Source organism: Schistocerca cancellata, chromosome 1, assembly GCF_023864275.1.
Source record: "Schistocerca cancellata isolate TAMUIC-IGC-003103 chromosome 1, iqSchCanc2.1, whole genome shotgun sequence".
NCBI lineage: Eukaryota > Metazoa > Arthropoda > Insecta > Orthoptera > Acrididae > Schistocerca > Schistocerca cancellata.
This window is the reverse complement of record NC_064626.1, coordinates 397,178,629-397,205,843: the sequence shown is the minus strand read 5'-3', so window position 1 is coordinate 397,205,843 and position 27,215 is coordinate 397,178,629. Positions and strand designations below refer to the sequence as shown.

At 43.6% G+C, this 27,215-nt stretch overlaps 1 protein-coding gene across 1 annotated transcript in view; it reads right to left on the bottom strand.

Moving 5' to 3' along the window:
• Positions 1 to 815: 815 nt before the first annotated feature.
• Positions 816 to 27,215, bottom strand: part of LOC126178577 (G-box-binding factor-like) — a 113,976-nt gene continuing 87,576 nt past the window's right edge. The window contains exon 3 of the mRNA XM_049924546.1: positions 816 to 923. Coding sequence (XP_049780503.1) covers positions 816 to 923 — 108 coding nt within the window. The remainder of the gene's footprint in view (positions 924 to 27,215) is intronic.

The window sequence follows — 27,215 nt, the reverse complement described above, 5'->3', positions numbered from 1 at the left end:
TTACAAACTCGCGACTGACGAACCGTGAATTTCCAAACACATCAGCGCAGCCAAGATGGCAAGAGAAAGAAGAAGAAATACAAGCAGACCACGGCCCTGCAAAACCGCCCGGGAACGGTTTTATGTACACCCGGGCGGGTGACGTCACGCAACGCGGCCGCAGCGAGAGGCTTTTCAGCGGTGGTGGGCATCCGTTTTCGTGTCGCTGTCATACCGGATCCGCTAACGACCTGCCTACTGGAGGCTGCCGATCGGTATTACAACCGCAGCGAGGGACGCGAGCCCACATCTGCTGCGCGGATTGTGCGCCGATTCGCGCTGCCCGCTGCCCTTTCCGGTCCAGCGGTTCGTGTACACAGCGGGTCCGCCCGCAGTCATCTCGATTCGTTACGTTCACTGCGCCGTTCCGCACCCGCTGCAATTTCAGGCGAATTCGGAAACGGTCGTAGCAGCAGACACGACAGTAGCCAGTTGCAATGGTAGCGCCGCGATGGGCCAAAATCCTGAACATGAACATCTAGCCAAAACTTAAAAACTGCTCCAATATGGCTAAAAACGCGTTTAATGGAGTTACTGACCCTTCTGATTATGATCTTTTTATCACAAGTGAAAAATTCAAAATGTGGGATCCAAACTGGCGAAAATAATATGGAAAATGTTAATGAAATGGACGAAAATATTTCGATGGACAATTATAATTTTAATGGTAAACTTTATTACAAAACTGCCTCTATTACTGTCTTTATTACAGAAGATATAGATAGTAACAAAACTTGATATTTTTATGAGTCTTCGTAATCTCTTTCCTTTTGTGCTCAGTGTTTTTCATCTTCATCTCTTTCTCCATCTTCTTCTTCATTGACATTTCTATCCTCTTCACCATCTCCAGTATTTGATTCCTCGTAATCTTCTTCAGCAGGTTCCTACAGGGCCACAGCTCTCAATGACAAGTTTATTCAAAATCCTAAATTTTTGGTAACATTTTTGGGAAACAGCGATCTTGTAAGCTATATGAAATCAGTGAAAGAAACCGCCTATATTGCGGCGGTTATTGTATTAAAACGACCGGTTTCGACATAGTCTTAGGCCACCTTCAGACAGCATTTCGCGTCGTTCGTGTCACTCTTTTCTATTATTATTATTTGCGTAACAACGCATATATGAAAAGAGCCGCGAAATACCTTTTAGTAATGCTGTGCTATGAATTTCTTTATCATCATTACTTTTTAACAAAACAGAATATATTGAGTTCTTATTGTTCTGTATCTGGCCTTCTATTAAAGGAACATTTTTCGTGACTGTAACTCATTCTAAAAATCAACATATCTTCCCTACTTTATAGTTATTGAAAATGAAAATTACTTTGTTATGAATACTGATGTTACAGTTAGTATGATTGTTCAACAACAAGATTTTGCAGTGGATTTTGTTTCTCGGTAAAACACCATTCAATACCACGACTAGCACAAGAACATGAGACTCTTATTGAAAAAATACGTTTTCACTATAAAGTTTGCCAGATCAGAACCGAGCACAGCAAGATTCCTATTAGATTTTGAAGGTACATTATCTTTTTTGTACTGTTAGTTATATATTATCAGCAGCCCGCGTCAACCTGCAACACATCATAAAATCTGCTGCTCTGCACTGCAAGTCCGGAAGCTAAAAGAAATAATATTATTTCACTATTACTTTCCCGCTTCCTTGCGGTATGATAGATTCTATTTGAGGTAGTTTGAATACGCCGCGGCAGCGGCTCTTTCGTTAGCCGCGCAGCTCGGAACCACAGATAATATTTAAATAACTGAAAAATGTCTCAACAGGATGGGATAATATGCAAGCAAGCTATAACAATTAATAATGCAAGTTTTCATTTAAATAACTCTATTCAAACATTTAAATACTTTAACTGTTACACACCTTTAAAATGCGCTCGTAATGGCGTACATCTTTCAGTCTTGACAAAAGAATGCTACGCTAGCGTACAATACAACGTCACAGGATACCCTACTCGCTTAACCCCAAGAAGAAGAAGACAGAGAAATTAATGTTCGTCATGTATTATATACTAGTTACATATTCTAATCTTTGTTTGATATTTACCGTCTGTGGCGGTTTCGTTACTCGCCGACGCAGATATTCTCTAAAATAAATAATAAAAAACATACATAATTTTATACAATAACACAATATGATACATATAATTTTCTCGTTACTACATAATATGTTTTTTTTCTACTAGACGTTACAAGCACCATCAGCTGGATTTGACGATGCGTAGAACAGTCAGTTGACCTCAGTCGCTGAAACTGCTGAGACACTTTTTTCACAGATTTTATTTACTCAGAATGAGTAAACTAAGAAATAAAGCTTATCCCATTTTTCGCTCGCGTTTTACAGTTTTAAAATTTCCGATGACAAGTTAATTAACTAAAAGTAAAGGTTAATTAATGATTTAGTAAGCAAATAAGTGTTCATAATTAAGTAGTACCTCCTGGAATAGCCTCCATTTAAAAAATAATTGGTCTGACTACAGCTGAAATAAAATTTTTCACCCGATCGACGCAGTAGTTTTTCAGCTCGGCGCGCGGCTCACACATGAATGCCGCGTTGGACCTGAAATTCAACCTTTGGAAGAGATACCTGGCCCCTTCTAAGGACGAGATACAACAGTCCCAACATTACTTCAGCCAATCTATTAAACAAATCTTCTAAATTCCAAAGTTTTTATGGCTATTTTTTCGAGATTTTGACCCGACGTGCGCCGTGCCGAGTCACGGCGTCTGGTGGAAAACGTGTAGGAATACAGCAAAGCGCCCAGTGTTTCTGTGACTTGCCTCACTAATGACGGCGAGTGTGAATTTGGTGAGGAAGCGTTCCTTGCATACAGTACCACTGCTCATGGGGTTAATGCAAGCTCTGCTCTGGCCAGCATTCCGCTCTCGCCTGCCGAGCCTTGCCGGCTCATATCGATAGTCCGTGGTAGTTACTTATCAACAGGTGCAAGTTTGTCCCACGAGAATGTGCAACCTGTCCACCTGCCGTCTTTTAAAGGGCTCACCCCGCAGGCTTACGGTCATTTCGTTTTGGAGTTCAGATTGCAGCGGACACAAGTGCCATGTGGCACCTGTCGAACTACGGGATGTGAGCTGCGTAGACTAACAAGTGGAAACGCTGGCCGGGATAGTGGCAGACAGATGCTAGACCGACAAAGGAAATTGTTGAGCTCGATACCATCCCATGGCCGCACTGTCGAGTGGAAACGCTGGCCGGGATAGTGGCAGACAGATGCTAGACCGACAAAGGAAATTGTTGAGCTCGACACCATCCCATGGCCACACTGTCTAAGGGCGTCTTGCCACGGTAGGCATGGCTCCCCCCCCCCCTCCACCACCACCACCGTCGGTGGTTCTTGTCCTCCCTCGGGAATGGGTGTGGTGTTGTCCTTAGCGTAAGATAGTTTAAGTTCGATTAAGTAGTGTGTAAGCCCAGGGACCGATGACCACGGCAGTTCGGTCCCATAGGAATTTCCCAGAAATTTCCGATTTTTAATATGCCATCCCTTGTGTCGAACGCCATCACCCACGACGCTGAACTGACTGACAGTTCACTCCGATTAAAAGAAATTTGCGATCAAGACTGTTTTTTTAATTATCATATTAATATAAGATCGCTGATAATGTTTTCAAAAATTTTATCTAATTCTATAGTATTTATTTCGTTATACTTGATCTGTTTTGATTCCCACGTTGATAAAGAAAATTTTTTTGTACTTCCGCATTTTTTCAGAGGCCGTAAGGAAAAGACTGAGAGCGGATCGTACGGTGGTGTAACTACAGAACACAGTACGTGTTCTTTTATTATTTGTTTATCATCGTTAAGCAGACCCACCATGCATTCGATTTACCGGTAATTTCTATCAGTTTTTACCTACTTTTTAAGTATGCATTTTATTATGTTGATCGGTAATTTACCACTGAACAAGGACATCGTCAGTCGCTTCATTTACTTCATGTCTCCAGCTCCACGAGATATTTCAAACAGTGAAAATGAATTATACGCTGATGTATAATTATCAGGATTTTCATCAGCATTTATTTTGTTATGTCTAGGAAATGCATCGGGGTCTTGAGCCTAACGCACAGGAGCCAATATGCGCGATTGTCTATGAAGTATTTCAATCGCCCCATGGACTCGAGCAGTAAGGTCCTCCGCTGATGTTACAGGTGTGTCATACGCCATACTATTTATACTAATCCACAGAAAATAGTGAAGAGGGGTCAGATCTGGCGACTGTGCTGACCAGGGAACTGGTCCACCTGTACGAACCCTTCAACTGCGATACACGACATCAAAGTGCGCTGGAGTTCCGCTGTGTTGCAGCCACATGTCCACCTCAATATTTCGTAGCACTACATCCAATAGGATTGGCAAATATCTCTAATAAATGGTAGGTAAATTAATCCGTTTAATCTGTTTGACATTTGATAAGGCCCAATGATACAGTCACCAATTACCATGGCCAAGATGTTAGTACCGATCTTGTGTTGGTGACTTTGAATCACTTGTGCACGTAGATTATTCCCCCTCCCCAACATGCATGTTGTGCAGTTTTAATATACCGTCTCTAGTAAACGTGCACTGATCCATGAATAGCACCAAGGTTGGGAATTGTGGTGGAGTATACACTGTTGTAAATAGCACTACACAAACTGCACCCTTTGAGGGTAGTCCTCTTTCTGCAATGCCTGTACTTTCTGGAATGGTATGGATGGAGTTGTTCCTGTACAATCCGCCGCACGGCACTTTCGGCCGCGTGCTGCGCCTGTGCCATCTGCCCGAGCGCTGGTGGCTGGCTCCTCTTCGAACGTTGCCAGTACGTCCTCCTCCAACTGTAATGTTCGAGCAGGGCGTGGACGACTCTCATCACGTTTCGTAACCTACCAGAGGACAGACAGTAGACTGCGGATAGTATTTCCAAGAACCAAGCATAAAGTGCTAATATTTTACTGTAAGGTGGATACACCCCAGACAGTAAATACCTACATGCAACACTTTCCGGCCTCTCTGAGTCGTCTCTCGATGGCTGCGAACGTCGATTGATGTGGGGTACGTCTGTTACGAAAACGTTCCATACATACTTTTATAGTAGCTCTCCCACTGTAATCCACATTGCTGTATGCAAGCACCACGTCAGTCACTTCCACAGCTGTGTACTGGACATGTTGCACAGCTGTCAACAAAATCACTGCACTAGCAGGCCACACAAGTCCTACAGTAGGACGAGCACAAGTAGTGTATGGAGGAACGTAGCGCATGTGCAGTAAATTGAGTAACTGAATATGATTAAAATTGAAATGGAATTAAGCACTTAGGTAATTAATACGTTCGATGAGCGATGTTGGTCTCACATGTGTTCAGTTAAATTCGTTGGCATATTTACAGAAGACTATGTCCGGCGCGAGTATAAAGGTCTAGGCTGGAGGCTGTGACATCAGCGGCCACTGACGCGGGTCGCCTTCTGGTTATAACGACCTGGAGAGAGAGAGAGCAGATGATCTTGTGTCATCATCCGACGTCACGGTAGCATCCTCTGGAGCCGACGATATGAACTAAGCCAGTTGGGTTCTGGAGCTCGTGGTGGATACACTGGGTGCTGCCATCTTGAATAACGGCACTTGCGTCATGATCTGACGTCATGGTGGCACCCTCTGGTGGCGACGATATGAACTAAGCCAGTTGGAGTCCAGACCTAGTGGCGAACACATCTGCTTTAAATTGGTTAAATAATAAAGACCAGTACTTTTTTCCCGTCATTTTCTTTGCTTATTAGAGATAAGCGTGGTGTGGTGCAATATCCTGCTGGAATTTGAACTTTGCGCCATTTTTCTGGGGGAGGGTGGTGTGGCACTTTCCCGCCAAAATTCAAACTCCCCGCTAAAATCCGCCATGTTGATTGACGTTATCGCCGCCATATTGGGTGACGTTATCGTCGCCATCTTGGGTGACGTCATCGCCGCCATCTTGGGTAACTGTACTTTGGGTGACACCCCTCTTGCCCCAATACTGCAGCTAGCCGGTGTGACTGAGCGGTTCTAGGCGCTTCAGTCTGGAACCGCGCGATCACTACGGTCGCAGGTTCGATTCCTGCCTCGGGCATGGATGTGTACACTATCTGTAGGTTAGTTAGGTTAAAGTAGTTCCTACTTCTAGGGGACTGATGACCTCAGATGTTAAGTGTCATAGTGCTCAGAGCCATTTGAACCATTTTTGAACCCAGTCCTGCCAACTGTTGCCTGTTGGCTCCTCACACGTCAAATGTTGGCACAGCTGTAGCAACGGACGCCTCAGTCCGTAGAGCCCACTGAGATAATTCATCCTGACGTGAAATGAAATGGTTCAAATGGCTCTGAGCACTATGGGACTTAACATCTGTGGTCATCAGTCCCCACTTAAACCTAACTAACCTAAGGACATCACACACATCCATGACCGAGGCAGGATTCGAACCTGCGACCGTAGCGGTCACGCGGTTCCAGACTGAAGCGCCTAGAACCGCACGGCCACACCGGCCGGCTGACGTGAAATGAAATGGAAAGAACACAAGGACTTCTGGTCAGATGGATATAGACTAATATCAACAGCAGCGAGGATGGTGTAAGAGAAATGATCAATTTAGTAATAAGGTTGTTCTCATCAGAATCGACAGCAAACCAACACTGACAACAATAGATCAGCTATAGATGCCGACGTCGTAAGTCGCCGAAGATGATGAGGTAGCCTCGCGGAGTGGCCGCGTGGTTTGAGGCGCCATTTCACGGATTGCGCGGCCCCTCCCGCTGGAGGTTCAAGTCCTCCCTCCGGCATGAGTGTGTGTGCGTGTGTTGTTCTTAGCGTAAGTTAGTTTATGTTAGTCTTAGTTACTTTAAGTAGTGTGTCAGTCTAGGGACCGATGACCTCAACAGTTTGATCCCTTAGAAATTCACACACACTTTAGAAGAGGTAGAGAAAGCATGTGAGAATACTGAGCGGGAATTCAGTACGTAAAGGGAGATGAAAATCTGATAATCATGGGGAACTGGAACGCGGTAGCAGTGGAAGGAGTTGAAAACAGAGTTGCGGAAGAATATGGGTTTGTTAGCAGTGAGAGAGAACAAAGACTAATTGAGTTCTGCAATAAATTTCACCCGCTAACAAGGGCCGGCCGAAGTGGCCGTGCGGTTCTAGGCGCTGCAGTCTGGAACCGCGAGACCGCTACGGTCGCAGGTTCGAATCCTGCCTCGGGCAAGGATGTGTGTGATGTCCTTAGGTTAGTTAGGTTTAACTAGTTCTAAGTTCTAGGGGACTAATGACCTCAGAAGTTGAGTCCCATAGTTCTCAGAGCCATTTGAACCATTTTGTTAACAAGGAATACTCTGTTCAAAAATCGCAAGAGGAGGAAATAAAGTTGGAAGAAAGCCTGCAGATATGGGAAGATTTCAATTTTACTTCATCATGGTCAGGCTGAGATTTCGAAATCAGATACTGGAGATTAAGGCGTATTAGGAAAGGATGTAGACTCCGGTCAGAATTCAGTAAAGATGAAGAGTACGCCAAGTTTAAGAGACTAGTCAGACAGAGTCAATCCACGAAGAAGTGAGATATGGAAGTGCTAAGGAATAAAGAGGAACGTTTGAAGGTCTCTGAAGATATAGATACTGCGATAAGGAATTACTCACTATGCCCTTCAGATGAAGAGGAATGGACATGTGCAAAGAGGGCAATCACAGATGTTGGAGAGGCCAATATAAATACAAAGATGGTAGCTGCGAAGAAACGGTGGGTAACAGGTGAACACTTCAGTTGATAGATGGAAGAAGGAAGTACAAAAATGTTCGGGGAAATTCAGGAATACAGAAATCCAGGTCACTTAGGAATGAAATAAATAAGAAGTGCAGGGAAGCTAAGGGAAAATGGCTGCATTAAAAATATGAACAAATCGAAAAAGAAATGGTTGTCGAAAGGACTGACTCAGTACAAAAAAAAAGTCAAAACAAACTTCGGCGAAATTAAGAGCAAGGGTGGTAGCATCAAGAGTGCAAATGAGGATTCCAGTATTCATTGCAGAGGAGAGACTAGATGGATGGAAGGAGAACACTGAAGGCCTCTATAGCGCTAAGATTTGTCTGATGAAGCGATAGAAGAAGAAACGGAGTCGATATACATTGAAGCGCCAAAGAAACTGGTATAGCCATGCGTATTCAAATGCAGAGATATGTAAACAGGCAGAATACGGCATGTGCATGGCGCAATTGTTACATCGGTTACTGCTGCCGCAATGGCAGTTTATCAAGATTCAAGTGAGTTTGAACGTGGTGTTACAGTCGGCGCACGTGCGTCGGGACACAGCATCTCCGAGGTAGCGGTGAAGTGGGGATTTTCCCGTACGACCATTTCACGAGTACACCGTAAATATCAGGAATCCGTCAAAACATGAAATCTCCGACATCGCTGTAGTTGGAATAAGATCCTGCAAAAATTGGACCAACGTCGACTAAAGAGAATTGTTCAACATGACAGCTTCCGCAAGTTGCTGCTGATTTCAGTGCTGGACCATCGACTAGTGTCAGCGTGCGAACCGGTCAACGAAACATAATCGATATCGGCTTTCGGAGCCGAAGGCCCAATCGTTTCAAATTGGATGGACGTGTGAGACAACCTCATGAATCCATGGACCCTTTCGCTGACCACGAAACTTCCCAGACATGAACGTTCTTGAGCATATTTGGGATGCCTTGCAACGTTCTGTTCAGAAGAGATGTCCACCCCCTCATACTCTTACGGATTTACGAACAGGCCTGCAGGATTCGTGGTGTGAATTCCCTATAGTGTTTTAAAATTAGAATTTAGAAGAGCGTTGTAAGACTTAAAATCGAACAAGGCAGAAGTGATAGATGAGGCTCCATTAGATTTTCTAAAGTCATTGGGGAAAATGGCGACAAAACTGCTATTCACGTTAGTGTGTAAAGATTATGAGACTGGCAGTAGGCTCTAGGATAGGTAAAGGCACCCGAGAGGCGGTTCTCCCGTTGCGGTTGACAATGGAAGCAATGCTAAAGGACTATCAAAACCTCTTCTTAGGATTTGTCGAGAAAGAAATTTTTATGCTGCAGCGGTGTATGCGCTGATGTTAAACCCACTGGTAGATTAAAACCGTGTGTCGGACGGAGACTCGAATTCCCGAGTTCGAATCTTGGTCCGACAAACAGTTTTAATCTGCCAGGAAATTTCAGGATTTGTCGACTTGGAAAAAGCGTACGATAATATAAAACAGTGCACAATGTTTGAAGTTCTGAGAAGAATGGGTTAAGCAGTAGACAAAGATGGGTAATATACGATTTGTACAAGAGCCAAGAGGGAACAATAAGAGTGAAGACCAAGAACGAAGTGCTCGGACTGAAAAGGGTGTAAGACGGGGATGTAGTCTTTCAGCCCAAGTGCTAACTCTTGACATCGAAGAAGCAATGATGGAAATAAAGGAAAGTTTCAAAAGTGGAATTAACATTCAAGGTGGAAGGATATTAATGACAAGATTCGCTGATGATATTGCTATCGTCAGTGAAAGTGAAGGCGAATTACTGGATATGCTGAAAGAAATGAGCAGCCTAATGAGTACCGAATACAGTCGGAGAATAAATCGAAGAAAGACGAAAGTAAAGAGAAGTAGGAGAATAGCGAGGAACTTAACACCAGGATTGGTGAGTTAAGCAACTCTGCTACCTAGGAAACTAAATAATCCCTGACGAACGGAGCATGGAGTACATAAAACACATTAGCAAATAGGGCATACCTGGCTTCACGAAGTCCATTAGTATCAAACATGCGCCTTGATTTGAGCAGAAATTTATGAGAATATGCGTCGGAGCCCAGCATTGTACGGTAGTGAAACACGGACTGTGGGGAAACCAGAAAAGAAGAGAATCGAATCATGTGGTGCTACAGAAGAATATTGAAAGTTAGTACCGATAGAATAACGAATGTGGAAGTTCTCTGTAGAATAGAGAAGGGAATGAATATATGGAAAAAAATGAGAAGAAGAGGGGAAAGGCTGGCAGGACATCTCTTAAGACATAACGGAATAACTTCCATAGTACTAGAGGAAACAACAGAGGATACAACTGTAGAGGACAATAGAGACTGGAATACATCCAGCAAATAATTGAGAAAGTCGTTTGCAAGTACAAATCTGAGATGAAGAGTTCCAAACAGGGGAGGAATTTTTAGGTGGCCACCAATTAGAAGACTGATATCTCAAAGGGAAACAAAGTTCTGAACAATAGTACAGAAAGAGAAGGGAAGGTCGGGAAGGATGACAGATCTTTGCACTTTGGAAGAACTTTGAAACCAAGGCCCGAGTTGACGTGATTTTCCCGGAATTACTGAGGTCCTTTGGGGAGCTAACTATGAAAAACCTACTTCACATTGTGCAAAAGATACATGAGAGGCGGAATTCACTCAAACTCCAAGGGGAATATAATGATTCTAGTTTCAAAAATGTCATGTGCTGACAGGTGTGAATATTTTCGCAGCATCAGTCAGTCGTGGCTGACAGATACTGATATGAATTGGAATACTGACAGAAGCCCACCTCTGTGAAAATCAATTTTGGCTCCGGAGAAATGTAGAAACATGTGACGCAATACTGATCTTACCATTTGTCCTAGAACATACGTTTAAAAAAGGCAAACGTAAGTCTATAGCATACACATTCATGAGCCAAAACTTTATGAACACCTCCTTCGTAGCTTTTTTGTCCGTCTTTCTAAAAAATTCATCATTGATACTCCGTATCATGAATCCGACTGTTCGTCGGTGGCTTTTAAGAGGTGTGTGGCGCCAGATGTCTCCGCACAATTCATGTAATTCGATTAAATAAGGGGCCTCTGATTTGCGTACCCGGTGATGGCGCCTAATAGTGACCCAGGTGGGTTACATAGTACTTATATCAGGAAAATTTGTCACCGAGACATTAGAGCGAGTTCACTATAAAGCTCCTGAAGTCATGTAGCACAATTCTGGTACCGAGACATGGCCAATTATTACTGCTGAAAGATTACATCGCTGTCGGGGAAGACATCAAGCGTGAACGGATGCAAGCGGCTCGCAGCGTGTCTTCCATTACTACCACAGGACCCATGCAAACAAAGGAGAATGTCGCATATAGCACAATACTGCTCCCATCAACCTAAGTCCTTTCACTCGGTGGCGGCGTTTGCGGAGACGACCATCGACCTAATGTACCAAAAATGTGATTCATCCGAAGAGTAGAGACGTTGTAATGTTGATGCATTAATTTGTTCTGAAAGCGGTGCTGATATTCAAGACAATAAAACCGGGTTAAAAGCTGTGAGCCATCTGGGGAAGTTATCCTTGCATTACTGAGCAACTGTTTCACCAGGTATCCAGTCTAGCTTACCAAATACCCAACCAGACTAACATTAATTATAATCTTTTAATAGTCATCTTACGAGAACCGGTGATATATATATATATATATATATATATATAAAGAGAATTTAAATAAAAAGAAATAAATCACTTTATATTTGGACATTTATTTTAACATTGATCATTGTTCCATTTAAATTTCAGCATATTAAACTTGATTCATAACTAAACTGGTACCTTATTTAGGATTGTGAAAATGTGAGTTTGTAATCTTACGGAACACATCAAATATGGAGCCAAGATTGGGAGACTGCATACAACAAAATGGTTCAAATGGCTCTGAGCACTATGGGACTCAACTGCTGTGGTCATAAGTCCCCTAGAACTTAGAACTACTTAAACCTAACTAACCTAAGGACAGCACACAACACCCAGCCATCACGAGGCAGAGAAAATCCCTGACCCCGCCGGGAATCGAACCCGGGAGCCCGGGCGTTGCATACAACACTGCATTCATAAAAAAACATACGAAGAACGTTGAAACATATGCAAGAGGAAATTAACCACAACCAACCGATTCAATTTTCACCCAAAGAAGTTACGTTCATAGCGCAATCCTGTCCGTCATGAAATTACCACACACTGGTATACTAAATTCATACTAACTCTCTGTGAAATCTTCCCGAAAAGAATAGCTGAGGGCTACTTTGATGATTACACTACATGCTTCACGTGGTCAACTTGGTTTACACAAAGAGTGTAACTCCACAATAATTTTAATAATTAAAATAAATTACATCGAAAAGCAATTTACAAAAGAAAAACCTTGAACTGGTTACTATCGTCTTACTATTAACCTGATGGGTCAAACAATTGTATAAGCACGTGGTATTGGTCTCACAAAGTACACCCCACGTGGGTTGAACATAAAGAAAAGTTGCTATATTGAAAAATATTGTCAAGACGAGACGTTATAATCTCACGCACATTCGCATTTAAGATTGATGATCTCAGTTAGAGCTACTGATCAACACGTGGTTCCACTTTACTCACAAAGTAGTGACAAAGCAACTACTGGTAGATATTCTGAATTTCACACTCGAATTACACTGCGTTGCAATTTAAGATAACGTATTTTAGATCTAAACCTGAAACAAAAGGTGATTAAATTTCCAGTTAGGCTGAACTTAAGAAATCCATTGTCGTACGGACTTAGCAGACACGCGCTTAGCCGGAGATCTTACCACTTCAGACGCTCGCCACCGACAGACTGCACTGGTCCCTTTCTGAGGGTGGCTCACAAATACAAACGGAAGTGACCAGAGAGGCAGCTTCCTATACCAACATGACAAGGGACGGACGGGACCATACTAAGAGTAGAAACCTCTTTGCTTTTAGCAAGCGTAGGTACCTGTTCCGACGTTGGTCCTACTGTTCTCTAGCAGACAGGCTTGTCTGCTACCATCAAGCATGCAACTAGAAATACATTTGCTCATTCATTCTTTCACACAGAAGGGAAGGGGGATGACAGTAACTTATCATATACAGTATAAAAGGAAGTGGATGTAGGTTCCGTATGAGACTGTCTGACATGAATTACATATAAACTGTGTTTTAAAGTGTAGTAGTGTGACAGATCGTTCTTGTTTATGTGTAAAAGTAACACGTTCCACTGCTCAGTCTCCTCCCAAATAGAAACACCACAGTAAATTTAGAAGAGGAATTTATGCCGTAAATGATAACAGATCTAAGATATTAACACGAAAGGAATCCAACAGAGACCTTTCAACGTTTCCATTGATCGACGGTCGAATGCCTAGGGTCTCGTGCCCACTACAAATGTAACTGACCATGTCGTTAGGGCAACATGTGAACACGTTGGGGTGGTCTGTGGGGCTCCACGTTCAACAATGTACTATGAACTGAGTGCTTCGAAACACTTGTGCGTGCACCAGCATTGTGCTCTTTCGGCAGAGTCGCCACATATGACAGTCCATCCCACTTTACAATGCGGACAAGCTCCCGAAAACCACGTTCTAAGAAGAGTCGCTGACGTCCAACCGTTCAACGCCTAGTGGTAGTTACGCTGTCCTTCTGCCACTCTTCGTAGATGTTCACCTCAGTAGGACATGAACATCCGACCAGCTTCGCCTTTTACGGGATACTCGTTCACAGAGCCAATGCGCGCTTTCTGAAAGTCGCTTATCTCAATGGATTTCCCAATTTGCAGCCCATATCTTCGCTAGGGTGATGCCCCGTCCGTATTTGCTCCGGTTACATACTTCTGGCCGGCCGAAGTGGCGCTGGCGCTGCAGTCTGGAACCGCGAGACCGCTACGGTCGCAGGTTCGAATCCTGCCTCGGGCATGGATGTGTGTGATGTCCTTAGGTTAGTTAGGTTTAAGTAGTTCTAAGTTCTAGGGGACTAATGACCTCAGAAGTTGAGTCCCATAGTGCTCAGAGCCATTTGAACCATTTTTACATACTTCTGTTACCGCGTCACGTGCAGGCGACACCACCAAGCGGCATCCAACATTGCTGTGGGCTGTGGTCATAAGGTTTTGGCTTATCAGCGTGTAGAACTTGGTAAGGCTTTTGACAATGTTGACTAGGAGACATTCTCTGCAGTTTTGGTGATGGATGAGATTCAGCACATGGAGCTATAGGTGACACAATTTCTACAGGAAGCAGACTATAACTATAAAGAGTTGAAGGGCATGAAAAAGAAACAGTGGCTGAGAAGGGAATGGCATAATGTTGTAACATATATACACACACAAAAAAAAATGTTGTGTCACTGCGGTTCCCAGAACTCCTGAAGACAGACGTGGAATGTGGATACTGTATCACAGACACAGTCCCTTTGACTGTTCAGAGATGTCACTAAAGCCACCCAAAGATATAAACTACCATGTATGAGCAGTGCCTAATAGACGGAGGGGGTCCGACAGCCAATCACTTCCAGTCATTCCACCAGGAAGGAAGTACAAGGCTCGTCTGTAACTCAACCACGCATAGACAGTCAACACCGCGGTGCAATCGCGTCCTCATTGTTACTTTGTCCCAGGAAGGGCTCTCAACAAGGGAAGTGTCCAGGCTTCTCGGACTGAACCAAAGCGATGTTGTTCGGACATGGAGGAGATACAGAGAGACAGCAACTGTCGATGACATGCCTCGCCCAGGCCGCCCAAGGGCTATTACTGCAGTGGATGACCGTTACCTATGGATTATGGTTCGGAGGAACCCTGACAGCAACGTAACCAAGTTGAATAATGCTTTTCGTGCAGCCATATGACGTCGTGTTGCGCAAAGGTTGCACGATGCTCAACTCCACTCCCGACGTCCATGGCGAGGTCCATCTTTGAAACCACGACACCATGTTGCACTGTGCAGATGGGCCCTACAACATGCCGAATGGACTGCTCAGGATTGGCATCACGTTCTCTTCACTGATGAGTGTCACATATGCGTTCTACCAGACAATCGTAGGATACGTGTTTGGAGGCAACCCGGTCAGGCTGAACGGCTTACACACACTCTCCAGTGAAGGCAGCTAAGTGGATGTTCCCTGCTGTTTTGCGGTGGCATTATATGGGGCCGACGTCCGCCGCTAGTGGTCGTGGAAGGCGCCGTAATGGCTGTATGATACGTGAATGCCATCCTCCGACCAATAGTGCAGCCATATCGGCAGCATATTGGCGGGGCATTCGTCTTCATGGACGACAATTTGCGCCCCCATCGTGCACATCCAGTGAATGACTGCCTCCAGGATAACAACACCGCTCGACTAAAGTGGCCAGCATGTTCTCCAGACATTAACCCTATCGAACATACCTGGGATAAATTTAAAAGGGCTGTTTGTGGACGACGTGACCCACAACCCACTCTGAGGGATCTAAGCCAAATCGCCGTTGAGGACAGGGACAATCTGGACCAAAAGTGCCTTGGCAAACTTGTGGATAGTAAGCCAGGACGAATGAAGGCATGCATCAATGCAAGAGGACATGCTACTGGGTAATAGAGGTACTGGTGTGTACAGCAATCTGGATCACTACCTCTGAAGGTCTCGCTATATTGTGTTACAACAAGCAATGTGTGTTTTCATGAGCAATAAAAAAGGCGGAAATGATGTTTATGTTGACCTCTATTCCAATTTTCTTTACAGATTCTGGAACTCTAGGAACCGAGGTGATGTTAAATTGTTTTGATGTGTATACGATGATGATGTTTGGTTTGTGGGGCGCTCAACTGCGTGGTTATCAGCGCCCATACAATTTCCCAACCTTTGCTCAGTCCAATTTCGCCACTTTCCTGGATGATGATGAAATGATGAGGACAACACAAACACCCAGTCCTCTCGAGGCAGGTGAAAATCCCTGACCCCGCCGGGAATCGAACCCGGGACCCCGTGCTCGGGAAGCGAGAACGCTACCGCGAGACCACGAGCGGCGGACTATACGAGTTCATTCAGTCCCTACACAGAGGAAGCTGTGAAGAAAACTAAAGCGATATTTAGAGAAGAACTTAAAGTCCAGGGAGAAGACATGTAATGACTGAAGTTTGTCGACGGTACTGTCAAGCTTTCAAGGCGACAAAGGTCGTGGAAGAGTAATTAAAAGGAATACGTAGTGTCTTGAAAGGAGATTGTGACCGTCAACAAAAGTAAAACAGGGGTAATGGAATGTAGTCGGATTAAACTAAGTAATACTAATAGAATCAGATTAGTAAATATGCCACTAAGAGACGTAGACGTTTTTTAGTATTAGGGCAGGAAAATAACAGATGATGGCCGAAGGAATGCGGATATAACATGCAGACTGGGCATCGCAAGAAAATAATTTTTAAAAAACAGGATTTTCTTAACGTCGAACATAAATGCAAGTGCGAGGAAGTGTTTTCTGAAGTTATTTGTGCGAAGGGATCCATGTACAGTAGTAAAATGTAGAGGATAAGTAGTTCAGAGAAGGAGGGAACAAAATGTTTTTAAATGTGATATTACAAACAAATATTGAATACTGGGTGAGTAGATCAAACGACAAATGAAGAAGTATGTAACCGAATTGGGGGGCACCTTCCGGTCAGGGCTAGGGGAGGTTCCGACTCTGTCAAAGATACACAAATCAGGCCACAGAATTCCTTCAGTGAAAACTGCCCAGCTCCAAGGGGACCTTCGCCCTCCCTTATGCGATTCACTGACAGCTTCCTGCCGACAAAGAGAACTTAGAAATCACAACGAGAAGATACAATCCCAGTGGGAAAAACGCAAAGTTTACCTCCTCGCGAATGTGCCCACACACCAAGTAAAATTAACATCGAAATGGAGGAAAAAATGAATAGTATTGCCCAGTGATATGTATTAGTAATGTCACGAGCATCGCCTTATGCACTTTGAAAATGGTTCAAATGTCCGCGGCTCGTGGTCTTGCGGTAGCGTTTTCGCTTCCCCCGCACGGAGTCCCGGGTTCGATTCCCGGCGGGGTCAGGGATTTTCTCTGCCTCGAGAAGATTGGGTGTTGCGTGTCTCTCATCATCATTTCATCTTTATTCACCCGCAAGTCGCCTTAGTGGCGCTAAAGAACTTGTGGAGCGGCGGCCGAACCGCCCCGCGAGGGGTCTCCCGGCCACCAATTCATGTTTCAAATGGCTCTGAGCACTATGGGACTTAACTTCTGAGGTCATCAGTCTCCTAGAACTTAGAACTACTTAAACCTAACTAACCTAAGGACATCACACACATCCATGCCCGAGGCAGGATTCGACTGTAGCGGTCGCGCGGTTCCAGACTGTAGCGCCTAGAACCGCTCGGCCACTCCAGCCCGCTATGCAGTTTTACTGGATTCCATTATCTTCGTTTTATTGATACTCATCATCTCTTTTCAAAACACTGTCCATTTCCGTCAACTCATATCCGAAGTACTCGTAAGTTATACACTCCTGGAAATGGAAAAAAGAACACATTGACACCGGTGTGTCAGACCCACCATACTTGCTCCGGACACTGCGAGAGGGCTGTACAAGCAATGATCACACGCACGGCACAGCGGACACACCAGGAACCGCGGTGTTGGCCGTCGAATGGCGCTAGCTGCGCAGCATTTGTGCACCGCCGCCGTCAGTGTCAGCCAGTTTGCCGTGGCATACGGAGCTCCATCGCAGTCTTTAACACTGGTAGCATGCCGCGACAGCGTGGACGTGAACCGTATGTGCAGTTGACGGACTTTGAGCGAGGGCGTATAGTGGGCATGCGGGAGGCCGGGTGGACGTACCGCCGAATTGCTCAACACGTGGGGCGTGAGGTCTCCACAGTACATCGATGTTGTCGCCAGTGGTCGGCGGAAGGTGCACGTGCCCGTCGACCTGGGACCGGACCGCAGCGACGCACGGATGCACGCCAAGACCGTAGGATCCTACGCAGTGCCGTAGGGGACCGCACCGCCACTTCCCAGCAAATTAGGGACACTGTTGCTCCTGGGGTATCGGCGAGGACCATTCGCAACCGTCTCCATGAAGCTGGGCTACGGTCCCGCACACCGTTAGGCCGTCTTCCGCTCACGCCTCAACATCGTGCAGCCCGCCTCCAGTGGTGTCGCGGCAGGCGTGAATGGAGGGACGAACGGACACGTGTTGTCTTCAGTGATGAGAGTCGCTTCTGCCTTGGTGCCAATGATGGTCGTATGCGTGTTTGGCGCCGTGCAGGTGAGCGCCACAATCAGGACTGCATACGACCGAGGCACACAGGGCCAACACCCGGCATCATGGTGTGGGGAGCGATCTCCTACACTGGCCGTACACCACTGGTGATCGTCGAGGGGACACTGAATAGTGCACGGTACATCCAAACCGTCATCGAACCCATCGTTCTACCATTCCTAGACCGGCAAGGGAACTTGCTGTTCCAACAGAACAATGCACGTCCGCATGTATCCCGTGCCACCCAACGTGCTCTAGAAGGTGTAAGTCAATTACCCTGGCCAGCAAGATCTCCGGATCTGTCCCCCATTGAGCATGTTTGGGACTGGATGAAGCGTCGTCTCACGCGGTCTGCACGTCCAGCACGAACGCTGGTCCAACTGAGGTGCCAGGTGGAAATGGCATGGCAAGCCGTTCCACAGGACTACATCCAGCATCTCTACGATCGTCTCCGTGGGAGAATAGCAGCCTGCATTGCTGCGGAAGGTGGATATACACTGTACTAGTGCCGACATTGTGCATGCTCTGTTGCCTGTGTCTATGTGCCCGTGGTTCTGTCAGTGTGATCATGTGATGTATCTGACCCCAGGAATGTGTCAATAAAGTTTCCCCTTCCTGGGACAATGAATTCACGGTGTTCTTATTTCAATTTCCACGAGTGTATTTCTACAGGGTGTTACAAAAAGGTACGGCCAAACTTCCAGGAAACATTCCTCACACACAAATAAAGAAAAGATGTAATGTGGACATGTGCCCGGAAACGCTTAATTTCCATGTTAGAGCTCAATTTAGTTTCGTCAGAATGTATTGTACTTCCTCGATTCACCGCCAGTTGGCCCAATTGAAGGAAGGTAATGTTGACTTCGGTGCTTGTGTTGACATGCGACTCATTGCTCTGCAGTACTAACATCAAGCACATCAGTACGTAGCATCAACAGGTTAGTGTTCATCACGAACGTGGTTTTGCTGTCAGTGCAATGTTTACAAATGCGGAGTTGGCAGATGCCCATTCGATGTATGGATTAGCACTGGGCAATAGCCGTGGCGCGGTACGTTTGTATCGAGACAGATTTCCAGAACGAAGGTGTCCCGACAGGAAGACGTTCGAAGCAATTTATCGGCGTCTTAGGGAGCAAGCCACATTCCAGCCTATGACTAGAATGACGAGGACACCTGCAATGGACGAGGTAATTCTTCGTGCAGTTGACGATAACGCTAATGTCAGCGTCAGAGAAGTTGCTGCTGTACAACGTAAGGTTGATCACGTTACTGTATGGAGAGTGCAACGGGAGAACCAGTTGTTTCCGTACCATGTACAGCGTGTGCAGGCACTATCAGTAGCTGACTGGCCTCCACGGGTACACTTCTGCGAATGGTTCATCCAACAAAGTGTCAATCCTCATTTCAGTGCAAATGTTCTCTTTACGGATGAGGCTTCACTCCAACGTGATCAAAATGTAATTTTTCACAATCAAAATGTGTGGGCTGACGAGAATCCGCACGCAATTGTGCAATCACGTCATCAACACAAATTTTCTGTGAACGTTTGGGCAGGCATTGTTGGTGATGTCTTGATTGGGCCCCATGTTCTTCCACCTACGCTCAATGGAGCACGTTATCATGATTTCATACGGGATACTCTACCTGTACTGCTAGAACATGTGCCTTTACAAGTACGACACAACATGTGGTTCATGCACGATGGAGCTCCTGCACATTTCAGTCGAAGTGTTCGTACGCTTCTCAACAACAGATTCGGTGACCGATGGATTGGTAGAGGCGGACCAATTCCAAGGCCTCCACGCTCTTCTGACCTCAACCCTCTTGACTTTCATTTATGGGGTCATTTGAAAGCTCTTGTCTACGCAACCCCGGTACCAAATGTAGAGACTCTTCGTGCTCGTATTGTGGACGGCTGTGATACAATACGCCATTCTCCAGGGCTGCATCAGCGCATCAGGGATTCCATGCGACGGAGGGTGGATGCATGTATCCTCGCTAACGGAGGACATTTTGAACATTTCCTGTAACAAAGTGTTTTAAGTCACGCTGGTACGTTCTGTTGCTGTGTGTTTCCATTCCATGATTAATGTGATTTGAAGAGAAGTAATAAAATGAGCTCTAACATGGAAAGTAAGCGTTTCCGGACACAAGTCCACATAACATATTTTCTTTCTTTGTGTGTGAGGAATGTTTCCTGAAAGTTTGGCCGTACCTTTTTGTAACACCCTGTATACCAGATGACCACGCTGTTTTGGCAGACAACTGTGTGACGGACACGGGCGGAACAGACTTGCAGGCGGGAAGTAATTCGGAATGCACAAGTTTCCCGCGCGGCTCCCCCTTTACAAGCGGCGGACTGGCCGGTCCGGCCTCTATGCCCTGCGGAGTACAGCGAGGCAGCGCGTGATACATACGTGATGCGGGCGGAAGCGCCGGCCTGTCCGGGGGGAAATCTGAGCGGCGGGCCGCGCTATGATTGATGCGCTGACCCTGCGCGGATTGCCTTACGCCGTCCGGCGTCCGCCAGATAAGGAGAGCTGCCGCCGATTGGTCCGCCTGCTGACGCCGACGCCATGGGAACAGACGCCTTCGCTTCCTGCGCCACAGCCAGAACCGAACAGGCCGTGGACTGTAAGTACACTCTAAGACGGAAAAAAGGAAGCGACGCACCACGAAGGAATTATCCTAATGGGACGGAAATCGGTAGTTGTGATGTACATCTACAGACAAACAAATGATTACAGTTTCAGAAAAATTGGGTGATTCATTCAGGAGAATGAGATTCACAAAACGAGCACGCCAGTAACGCTTTGGTCCACATCTGGCCCTTACACAAGCAGCTATTGGGCTCGATGTTGACTGATAGTGCTACTGGATGTGCTCGTGAGGGATATTGTGCCAGATTCTGTCCAACTGGTGCGCTAGATCGTCAAAATCGCGAGCTGGTTGTAGGGCCCTGCCTATAATACTCCAAACTCTCTCAATTGAAGAGAGATCCGACGACCTTGCTGGCCAAGGTAGGTTTTGGTATGCACCAAGACCAGCGGTAGAAACACTCGGTCTATGCAGACGGGCATTAGCTTGCTAATATGTAAGACCAGCACGGCTTGGCATAAAGGGCAACAGAACTCTGCGTAGAATGTCTTCAACGTATCGCTGTGCAGTAAGACTGCTGCGGATGACATAAGAAGTGGTGCTGCTATGGAAAGAAATTTTTATTTTTTATTTACTTTTTTATTTATTTATGTATTGTTCCGTGGGCCAAATTAAGGAGAAGTCTTCATGGTCATGGAACGAGTCAATACATGAAATTATAACACGATATTAGAAACAGACAAAATGAAATATAAAAAAAACATATTCAGGTGACAAGTCGTAAGTTTAAATAAAGAAAATCAACAATGTAACACTGGAATTTGCTTAATTTTTTAGCTCTTCCAGGAGCTCCTCGACAGAATAGAAGGAGTGAGCCATGAGGAAACTCTTCAGTTTAGACTTAAAAGAGTTTGGGCTACTGCTAAGATTTTTGAGTTCTTGTGGTAGCTTATTGAAAATGGATGCAGCAGAATACTGCACTCCTTTCTGCACAAGAGTCAAGGAAGTGCATTCCACATGCAGATTGGATTTCTGCCTAGTATTAACTGAGTGAAAGCTGCTAACTCTTGGGAATAGGCTAATATTGCTAACAACAAACGACATTAAAGAAAATATATACTGTGAGGGCAATGTCAGAATTCCCAGACTATTGAAAAGGGGTCGACAAGAGGTTCTCGAACTTACACCACATATAGCTCGAACAGCCCGTTTTTGAGCCAAAAATGCCCTTTTTGAATCAGAAGAATTACCCCAAAAAATAATACCATACGACATAAGGGTATGAAAATATGCGAAGTAGACTACTTTTCGTGTTGAAGTGTCACTTATTTCAGGATCTGTTCTAATGGTAAATAAAGCAGCATTTAGTTTCAGAACAAGATCCTGGACATGGGCTTTCCACAGCAGCTTACTATCTATCCGAACGCCTAGTAACTTGTGAAATGTCCCCTTATAACAATTTATACAAGACTGTGCTTAACCTGACACACAATATTATTTAGCGCAACGCAATCTGACTTTCAAAAATCCCTACAAAAGAATGGCCCTGACTAACATTAAACTATACCTTTCACAAATAACTTACCTCACAAAAATCTTCATTACTCGAACTACTGCAATACAGCGAGCGCCACTATTGCCAGCTAAATAAAAGATTCAAACTACAGAAGGCACTAACTACTGATAGGGATAGTTAGCAAATGAAAGATATTAATAGAGAACAAACAATGTATTTACCTTAATAGTCATAATATATATATAGCAGTACATGACAAATAACAAAACTCCGCCATCTCTCTCCCCACATCCACCACTGCTGGCGGCTCACCTCCAACTGCGCAACGCTACGCGCTGTTCACATCCAGCTGCCGCTGCCCAACACTACAATGGCAGACAACAATGCAAACTAGCCACAGACTGCACACAGCACAGCCAGTGATTTTCATACAGAGCGCTGCGTAACGTTGCCAATATAAAAATCTAAACAGCCTACTTACATAGCCCCCATGCTCCCCACAAAAAATTTTACAAATTGTTTTGGCCAGTGGCCAATAATGATTTGATAAAATTTTTCATAATTACACTAACAAAGATATCCAATGCACACACTTATTGATACAATGTTGGTCAAAAGCTAAAATTTTCTCACAGTCCATAAAGACAGTCCTGATCATTCATCATAATAGTAATTACAGTTTTTTTTTTCACAAAGTCTCATTAGTAAAAAAAATTGCACATAGAAGTAGTGGATTTCCATGCAGTCTTGAAGAAGTAGTGTTGTCCTTCCAACGGAAAGACAGTGTTGACTCTTGACATGCTAACAGGTAATGGGCCACAATGGAGCAAACCCACAGCAGAGTCAGTCGAAGTTGATGAATATTAGTAAGTAGGTCATCACAGAGAAGACCCACTGTAGTCCTGGTAGAGATTGTGGTATTGGTGGGCCACCAGAGGTGCAGACCCACTGCAGTCCTTGTAGAAATAATGGTATTGGTGAGTCAGCAAAGGTGTAGACCCACTGTAGTCCTTGTAGATATAATGGTATTGGTGAGTCATCAAAGATGCAGACCCATTGCAGTCCTTGTAGAGATGGCCAGCAGCCATCTGTTGTGACTGTGCAGGTGCACAATCACAATTGAAGAGTCTTGCAGTTAATATAGCAAGTCCATAATCACCACTTGTGCACTCACAAAGTTTTTGGAATTGTCCTTAGAACCAGCAATGCTGTTATCCAGTCCCTTGCTGAATTATCAACACACATGTAAACACTAAGAGCCCCAACTTCTCACATATTGTCCATATACTATGACCAACAGAAATGTGTGCAGTGAAATGTAACTTACAAGTTACTTAACTGATGAACTGGTGTCAATTACAATATTATAACATTAGAATACAATTACAAAGGTACAAAATACACCATTAAAGAACATAACAATACAGATAACATTCATAGTACAGGCTTTACAACAGAATAGAAATAAACATATACATCAATGTTACAGGAATTATGAGATAAGTAGATACATAAACGATCAGAATAACTTTTGAAACATCAACTTTACACATGAGCATTAAAACAAAACAGAATAAATAATGTCTAAGCATCTTTACAAGGTAAATAACATATTATTAATGCAAATTATATTTGAGGATAACAGTATTCCTCATCGTAGTGAATATAGCTTAGTATTAGAAGAAGAAAAAATTCTATGAAACTACACAGAAACAGGAAGAAAACAAATACACAGGGGTACACAAACACATAGTGGGATAACACAAAAGGAAAGGACAGGGTTTGTTTCATTGCAGTATTTTGCAAACAAAACTTTCTTTGCTTCTTGGAGATCTCCCTTCATTCATCATTATTCCCAAAAAGTCCTATCTATACCTCCTTCCTGGATTCTATTCATATTTCTTTCAAAATAATTGTTTCTCATTGTACAATACTCTTTTTGGCCCAAATCTTTTTCATATAACTTAGCAATGTATTCTTTACCAATTCTCCATAGTCAGTTTCTTAAATAGTCTACCCCTCTTAAGCTAACTTAAATCTACTGAGCTCAGATGCTAAACTAAGGGACGAGGCAATGCAGCAGCATAAAACAATTAACACAAACATCAAGGACAAAAATTTTAAATAGGCAAAGCAATTGCAGTACTACAACTAATATAAGGCACTGTGCAGGAAACAAGAAAAATAAATTAGTAGTAAAACTGGCTTAGAAGAGTAACACAAAGTCAAATTCAGTAACACTATGCCTGGCAAACAGCAGCAGCAACTTATATCTAAACATGACATAGCTCAAGCAAAAAAACATTACACTGAAGACAACAATGCAGACAATGGAAATGCCTATTCACATCTTAATGTCTATGTAATTAAAGTGGTGCACCATAAATTATTCTACAAAAAATTACCAAGTACTCGAAAAGAAAATTATATATGCAGTTACTGTTATAAGTCTCTTCTTATTGTTCTTTCCATTCCAAGAGCTCCTTTTTCGAAGAATGTGGATCATAAAATAATTATTTAATAGATCTGTTGACAGAAAGTATTCACATTAGCAAATGCATTTAAGTTTATTTTATAAAACCAATGCTGCAACACAGCTGGAAAACAGATATCAAATGAAATAAGCAATTACGCAAACCAAAGCATAAAAGTATCATTCAGTAGTCATGTGACATTTCATAAGTTAGCAGAAATTCTCTCAACTCTCATAGAAAGACGCTTGTCATAATCAGGTGTGCAGATGTAAGCATCTTTCCAAGTAATGAGGGTGTCGCATTTGCAATATTTTCTCTAAAGGAATGTCAATGGCGAGAGTAATGGCCTCCCTTTTTTTTTCACTTAATGGCTTTCTTTTGTCAGACGACTACCTCTCAGCTGGGCGCCCAAAACGCATTACGTGCAGGTGGTCACTCAACTTTCTTACGGAAATATTTACGACAGCAGTTTCCGCTACAGTGACAGTCTCATATAAAAATATTTCACAGGTCAAGAATTTGCGTTGCAAATGTGTAGAAACAAAATCTTATGAATATAGCAGTGTCCAAAAAATTTTCGCCGGCATTGTGATACATTCACGCATTTACACACATTTCATAACTCTTAAAGTACGATTCTTGGTTTCCAACATCCTTTTTCACAAGTCAAGAGTCCCTAAACACTACTCATTGTTCCTTACCTTATTCGTCAACACTTCTTCAATATTTCATCATAACATACGTAGCATAATCAAATAACTCATATAGCATTAGCTTATTGATCATAAACATACCTCAGCAGCATAATACACATCGTCGTCATAATAATAACATCATAACACCTCAGTCAAATCTCAAAAACGTCGTAGCTTTCTGCAATAATTTCAAAACCTAAAGAAAATTCTCTGCTCATTTCAGTAGTGTCATCTAACTCAAATGTACTTTAAAAATCATGATCTCATACCAAATACATCATTCAAAGCTCTCATTGTATCACAATGGTTCTGAAAAAATATGAAGAGTTCACACAGTACAGACAAAATACAATTTCATAAGTGTGAAGTTACCCAACTGTGTAATTGCGTAAACATCTGTCACTGACGTAGTAAAAAAGTTTATCTCTCAGTTAAATGATCAGATAGCTGTGTAATTTATGTGTTAGAGGAATATGGTACCGATGTGTAAAGTTGTATAACCAAATACCATATTAGCTAGGGCTCCTTGTGCTTGCCAAACACATGGTACACAAAGCAGGCGTGTACCCCCCTGAGGATTAATGTAATTATACCCTCAGGTGTTACAGATTACAAGAATGGAATGAAATGTATTACGGAAAACCTTTGTATCATTGTACCTCAAATATCTTTAAAAATAAATGATTTAAGTACAAAATTAATCACTCAAATACGTGTCCTGTAGCGCTAAATATGCGTCTTGCTGCAAGATCATCTCTGTGGAAGTGTCATAGTTATTGTCCTCCGAAAGCTAAGTTCAGCAGAAGTAAATGTACTTACCTCATGATAAACAAAAGTGAAATGCTTTGCGTATAGATTTCTTAGTTATTACGCTTATTGTTGTGATGAAGAAATTACTGTGCTGTAACGTATTGTTGTGCTACGGAAAATGCTGTCTCATTGTAGCTGTACCACAAACGTTACTACTAAAACGTGTTTTACTTTCCAGAATAATACAGAAAAGCTGTGCAGATATAAAACAGATACACTGCAAGACCAATATTGTAAATTGTCACTCATTAGTACCGTCGTGATAAAATCGTGTAGCTGTCACATAAACTAACCACTGTGTCATCGTTAATCTCACCGAATGTACTACAAATAAAGAGTATCTTTTCAAGTAAACCAAAACGTTGCATTAAAATCTCATTAGCAGTATATGTTCTAAGTATGTAAGCCTTATAGTCGTTACGTAATCGTGCAACTAACAAGCAAGAATGTACACACACAATAACACTGTGTCGGCTGTTCGCAATAACAGTGCATTCGTAATTTCTGTTTGAATAAGTTCTCTTGGTTCTTGACTGGATATTTAAGTTTAAACATTGTTGCATGTTAACAGTTTCTTAAGTCTGACAAAGCATACTAGAAATGTGAAGCGAAACGTTTTATGGCAAAGACAAAGTTAAAAAGCAGATTATCTTTCAATAAACGGTTTTACATGTGAAATGTGGTGGAACCCTTTGCTCTTCCTAGTATGTAGAGTTTCAACTTTAACGCAATTATCATGTGGTATACGTCGGTAAAGAATACTGGACTTTTTCTCAAGGTTATTTTTCCCTGAGCCAGCGGGCACACGTGGTTGCCTGCGGTGCGAGTCATTGTCTGTTTCTTTGTTGGCGCGCGTCGTTATTGGGATTAGGAGACCTAACTTCTACAAATTCTCCTTGCCGAGAATCCCGCCAGTTCTGATGCAGTTCAGGTCTGTCGTTACGATCATATCGTCTGTCGTCATGTCGGTAGATTCTATAGTTTCTTTCCTGTCGGTCACGTGGTG